The sequence below is a fragment of the Amphimedon queenslandica genome, unplaced genomic scaffold (assembly GCF_000090795.2).
Source record: "Amphimedon queenslandica unplaced genomic scaffold, v1.1 AMPQUscaffold_13445, whole genome shotgun sequence".
NCBI lineage: Eukaryota > Metazoa > Porifera > Demospongiae > Haplosclerida > Niphatidae > Amphimedon > Amphimedon queenslandica.
The window spans coordinates 230045-236136 of record NW_003546319.1 but is presented as its reverse complement, the minus strand read 5'-3'; the positions used below and the strand labels follow the sequence as shown (position 1 = coordinate 236136).

At 36.2% G+C, this 6092-nt stretch overlaps 2 protein-coding genes across 2 annotated transcripts in view; one reads left to right on the top strand and one right to left on the bottom strand.

Moving 5' to 3' along the window:
* The window catches only part of LOC109581368 (dolichol phosphate-mannose biosynthesis regulatory protein-like), an 8161-nt gene extending 5228 nt beyond the window's left edge, over positions 1 to 2933 (bottom strand). The window contains exons 1-3 of the mRNA XM_019995427.1: positions 2882 to 2933; positions 2746 to 2835; positions 2596 to 2698 (exon numbers count right to left, since the gene is read on the bottom strand). Of these exons, the coding sequence (XP_019850986.1) occupies positions 2596 to 2698; positions 2746 to 2835; positions 2882 to 2884 (196 nt within the window). The 5' untranslated portion in view covers positions 2885 to 2933. The remainder of the gene's footprint in view (positions 1 to 2595; positions 2699 to 2745; positions 2836 to 2881) is intronic.
* Positions 2934 to 3005: 72 nt separating this feature from the next.
* The window catches only part of LOC100635269 (uncharacterized), a 5185-nt gene continuing 2098 nt past the window's right edge, over positions 3006 to 6092 (top strand). The window contains exons 1-6 of the mRNA XM_003385892.3: positions 3006 to 3313; positions 3435 to 3555; positions 4137 to 4166; positions 5293 to 5409; positions 5798 to 5844; positions 5905 to 6044. Coding sequence (XP_003385940.2) covers positions 3114 to 3313; positions 3435 to 3555; positions 4137 to 4166; positions 5293 to 5409; positions 5798 to 5844; positions 5905 to 6044 — 655 coding nt within the window. The 5' untranslated portion in view covers positions 3006 to 3113. The remainder of the gene's footprint in view (positions 3314 to 3434; positions 3556 to 4136; positions 4167 to 5292; positions 5410 to 5797; positions 5845 to 5904; positions 6045 to 6092) is intronic.

The window sequence follows — 6092 nt, the reverse complement described above, 5'->3', positions numbered from 1 at the left end:
TTTTGACTATTCAGAGGAAATAGAGGCACAAAGAAAGGGAGAGGAGTGTAACCATTTCCCAACTAATATGCCATCTGTTATATCATGATTAAATTTTTGTAACACGTACTCCAATTGGTACAAGCCTATACAAAAGTACCTCTGAAATGAGGACATCTCTGTATTAAGGACAGTTGGTGTGGGCCCAATGGTGTCCTTAATAAAGAGGCTACACTGTACATGTATTAAGGACAGGTAGTGTGGGCCCAATGGTGTCCTTAATAAAGAGGCTACACTGTACATGTATTAAGGACAGGTAGTGTGGGCCCAATGGTGTCCTTAATAAAGAGGCTACACTGTACATGTATTAAGGACAGGTAGTGTGGGCCCAATGGTGTCCTTAATAAAGAGGCTACATTCTTTCAGCCTAAATACAAATAGTCGTACTATAATGAGGGAAAATAATGTGAATGACTAACATGCCAAAACCACCTCGTCATGCCTTTAATCATATACAAGTACTATACTACGCTGTATGTGAACTGCCCACTCACCAAATTACTGCTAATGGACACACGTACTTTAATTACAGTCACATTCCAATCACATGGATACACTTGTATATTCATATGATGGCATTTATTGTAGTGGGTGATGGTGGTATGTATGGTTATATGCTATAATTCTTTGTGTTTGATACAAAAGATGCTGAATGCAAAGGAACCCAGGGTATCTTCATGCATTTACAAATTAGAGGTGACCTTATCTCAGGGTGTCCTTATTACAGTATGGTTAGTTTTATGAGGACAACAGATTTCATGGATTTGTAAATTTTTGTTGTAAGGCTTGCAAAATTAACTTAAAGGAAATCAACTTTAATACAGTAGAAGATGGCTGATCAGTAGAAATTCATTTTATAAATATGGGTTATTCTGGGAATTGCTAACCTCTAAACCCCACCATTATGGTATACATGTAATAGGGAATCAGATAAGACTTGGTTATGTACTGGTACATGATTAGTTGACAGCTGCACTGTTATGTTTAGTATCATACACAAAAACTGGTAGAGAGAAATTCCATGTTGTTTTACTGTTCTGTATTTTTGTGATACTGTATCTTATTGTGAAAATATTCTATGTGTTTAAATTTAACTGTTTTAGCCATTAAAGTTGTATATATTCTAAAGCTCCATTGTTTACAGGTGTATTGAGTACTTTGCTATGCAGTACGCACCTCTCTAAACAAGTTCCTCCTGGAGCATTTCATAATCATTCCTATCTAAACAACGCACCACCTGAGACATGTAATCATTATCAAGAGGTAAGTTGGGGTATAAGGGTGGGTATTTAACATTACATAAGTATAATGTACATATAATGTATTATTATGTAGAATATAGCTCCAGAGTTATCCACTCCTGCCTCCGGTGACTCAGCGCTTAAAGCTACTCCTGCAGCGACTCTTCTCATTTCTTTTCCATATTCACTCATTTAGATATCAGAGCCGGACAATATGGCAACGAGAGCTTCACCTGAATCTCACGAAGGGGATATAGATCTAGGTCCTGAACTTAAGCCTCCTGAAGCTCAACGTTTCAAGAATGATATACTTGGAGGTGTTGGTGTGGCTCCTAAACCTATTGTGCTATTTGGTGAGGGTAACTTCACTTTTACAATAGCACTCGCTAGTATTCGGGATGATTGGTCTAGTGGAAAAATCTCACCTGACTATGGAATCAAAGCAACTTGTTGGCATGTAGAACGACCCGAATTTGCTGATGCAAGGAAAGAAGCTGAAGAATACTGCATAGTTAATGGAGAAAAAATGGGATTATCCACTAAAGATATAAGAATTAACACTACAAAGGTTTCAAAAGTTTGTAATTTCTCTGATACCTGGCAAGATGGTGTTACTGCCTTAAAAGTTGCAAAAGACCTAGTAGCTGGAAAAGTGGTGTGGTTCCAGTGCCCATGGTCTGATACCTCTAGTCGTACTACTGCAGTCTTGATCCAGTGCTTCATGAAACATATGGCAAAGAAACAAGACATTGATAATATCTTGGTAATTGGTATAAGCACCCATGAGGATTACATTGAAAAATATAAGCTTGAAAATATATTAGGAGAGAGGCCAGGAGAAACCGTTATATATGGATACAAGTATCTTGGTTATGACAAAAATATCATTAAACTGATTCTTCAAAGAGGCTATAAACATGTAGGATATAAAGAAATGCACGAAAAAATAATCGCTACTCATTTAACGCTAGTATTCAGAAGAGAAGATGATGTCTCTGACCCTACTAAAATAATGGACAGGTTGGAAGGCCTTGATAAAAAAATGGACGGGTTGGGATTGAAAGAAAAAGCAAAGGCCAAGCCTTGATGAACTGAACAGAATAATGATTTAGAAAATGTGATTTAGATTAGTTTAAAATTTAATTGTTGATTTTGATAAAATTAATCTATTATTTAATCTACAAGATTTACACCCATAAAACAAGATATGTATAACAGAGAGGTACATTGTAAGCATCAAAGTGCATAATTTTAATGGGTGATGGTGTGTTTTCTAATGGGTAATGGTACTAATTTTAGTGGTTGTTTCTCTTACCAACTAATACAAATAAAGCAGCGATCCCTCCCAGTGGTAGAGTGATGGCGTACACTGGAGGAAGAAAGAAACTGTGCAGGAAGTGATCAGGATCTAAAAATGGCTACATCACAAATATAATGTGACGTTATTAATAATTATTTTTCTTACAAGAATGACTACCCAGAGAGTGTAATAAGTAAAAATGGCTAATGCAAGAAGAATTAGAGATCCTCCAAAAATCCTATCACTCAATGTTGCCTGAAACAATAAATTAATAACAAATAATTATTTAGAAAATGATTACCATTGTCTTTTAATATTCCGTATACTCCAAATTAATTAAAACTTTTCCGTATTCTTGATGTCTATGCCTAATATCCGTATACTACTCCGTCTATTTGGTCCGTATCGATGGGCGTGGCTAGGTGTGTAAAATTTGTATATTACATTTACATGAACCACTGGATATGACAGTCACGCTCTAAGCAAAAGCTCCTCTTCTCTTCTCTCTCCCCTGTGCTTGTTTCTAAGACGCCATGTCTTCGAAGAAGCTAAGTTTCACGGGCCTCACCTCAACCATCAATTCCCTCCCGCTCTCTCTCCGCCCGAGGAAGAAGCTCCATTTTGATGTAACCTTTACCCTGCAAGAGCTCATCAACTGTACGCTCCTCACTGGAGTCCTCTATGCTAAAATACAGCTCAAGGACGGGGGGAACTTCAGTGAAGCATCTGATAGGTAGGTACATGTACATATACATTAATGGTCTTGTTATTTTAATTGTTTCTAAAAACCACAATTGTGACACCAACTATCACCTTTTGTTGCATGCATAAAACTTTCCCTTTTCTTTCATAAGGAATGACGTTGAGAATCATCGTGTGATTTGGGACCAGGACTTTAACTTCACTTGTAAAATGTACGTGAATGCAACCTCTGGAGTGTTGGAACCAGCCTGGTGCAAGATATCGCTCAGAAAAGTAAAATGTCTTCCCTCTCTCTTTCTCTCTTTCCTTTCTGTTTGGTACACAAGCGATCGTAAATGTATGCAAAACACGTTTAATTTAGCAAAACAAACAGTATAATTACCATATCATTATTTGCTTGTTCTCTTCTCCTTATCTACACATTGTGTATTTAATCTGACCAATCTAATCCTTCTTAAACTGCTTCAGTAAACAGTTATTCATAAACACCTGTGGACTGTGGAGTCATGTTTGGTGTTTTGAATCTGTGGCTTATAACTGTAATGGTGTATGGTCTTGGGAGTGTCCTACTGGGATTTATAATAAATTAATTTTGTTGTGTTATATAAGGAAAGTTTGGTACACGTCATAATAGCCTTGATAGTATGATGTCTATTGCAGTATGGGCAGTATTTGTTAGTCTGCTTGGCTGTTGATGTAGTTGCTTTGTCTTTGCAAGTCATTTCATCAACAAGATGTGTCTTTTTAGCCACCTCTCCCTTTTTTCTGTCTCGCTCACTCTCTCTCTCTCTCACTCTCTCTCTCTCTCACTCTCTCTCCCTCCCCCCTCTCCTTCCCTCTGTCTCTTTTCTCAGGAAAGTAAAGGAGGAAGAACATTTACAAAGGTTAGTTCAACCACACAAAGAGTACTCTCATACATGTACACATTATCATGTCTTCCATACACACATTTGTTTACTGTTTGAAGCCATTTTCTAATCACACCATACATGTACATGTACATGTACACGTACATATACATGTACATGTACACGTAGTCGCCAGTCATCCCCATTGGCAATGATTCAAGTGATTTTGTGTGTGTTAAGATGTTAATGATCATATCTTTTAATGATAATTTTTCTGACAATGTACAATGTTATAATGATGAGTATACATGTACATGTACATTGTACATTTGTACATGTACTGTACATGCTGCCAATTTGTCTGTAGTTTTTTTTTACTATTAAATAGTAGCAATAAATCATAATGCTTAAAACTACATTTGTTCGTAAATTAGTTGTATAGTATGCATTGAACGTGTGTGTACTAATTTCCTACAGTATTATTAATTTATTTTTAATAATAATAAAATTAGTAGTAGACTAGTACTACACAATGCCTGCCACTTTGCAATTCCTTACTCTTCCTTTGTCTCTTCTACTCCTCCTTTGTCTCTTCTACTCCACTTGTCTCAGCCACATACTCTCTCTTTATTTTTAAATTAATTTTTTAATGGACAATGGAACTCAAATATACATGTATATGTACCTCTGTATTAATTATTAAAGACTCCTCTGATTTTTTATGTCCTAATCAGTACAATTTATCAATTACATGTACATGTAAAATGAGGACATGTCTATATTTAAAAAATTAAGGATAGCCAATAGTGTCGGAATTACATAAGTACACACGTACTTGTACTTGTAGATGTCTTACCAGTTTTCATAACTTGTTCCTGCTATGCTAATAAGTGTGTCGTTATGATTGCTAGTTTTGTTAAAGTCATTAATGGAATTGCTATTGGCATATTTCTACCTTTTATGAGTGTCCCTTATGGAGCCTTATTGCTGCTCAATCATTCTGTGTGCATAGCATAATTTATTGGTGATCTTATGATGGAAATATTTTAAATGCATTCTCAGTGTAATGATCATTATCTTACATATACTCTTCTTCCTTCCCTTGAATTTGTGACGTCTAATTCTCATATCCTCTTTCTTCCTCTCCCTCCTTCTTCTTTAGCTTGGTTTCGTAAAGATCAATCTTGCTGAATATGCTGGAGCTGGCACTAAGCCAGGGAAGTATTTACTGCAAAGCTACAATGAGAATAAACACAAACTGGACAATTCTGTACTAAAGGTAAACAGTGATAGCTATAATATGATAATAATAATGATAATAGTATTATCCCCTTTCTTTTTCCTCTTATAATTCCCATTAGCCTTTTGTTTGCCATCACTCTCTTGTTTCTTTCCCTTGCCCATTCAGTAATACATGTACTGTACATGTACATGTATTAATTGTACTATGATGTATTTAGTATGAGTGTGTGTTTAGTTTAGTTCAGCTACTCAACACTTGGTTATTTTGCCATATTAGTAATTGATGTTAATTGATGCCATGTATAGCACCAGGAGTTTATGATGATTGCACATCTGTATTATAAAAATAATTATAATCTCTTCCTTTCTCTCTCTCTCTCTCTCTTCCTCTCTCTCACTCTTTCTCTCTGTCTCTTTTTTTAAAGGTCAAAGTTTATTTACGGCAAACATCTGGAGACATCGTTTTTAAAGCGTAAGCAAATACATGTACATGTACATGCAAATTTAATAATTTTTTTCTCTTTTCTCTCAGTCCTGATACGAGAGGTTTTGACCTTCCTCAGGTGGTCACTGGAGAAGAGGACGAAGGGTTTCAAGACGACTGGCTCTCTAATCTTTATGGGCGGGGCCACCGAGCAAGCACTGGGAGCACAATGAGCTCACACAGTACTGGTGAGATGGGAATGGGTGTGGCTTTTAATTAAATGGGTGTGGTCTATT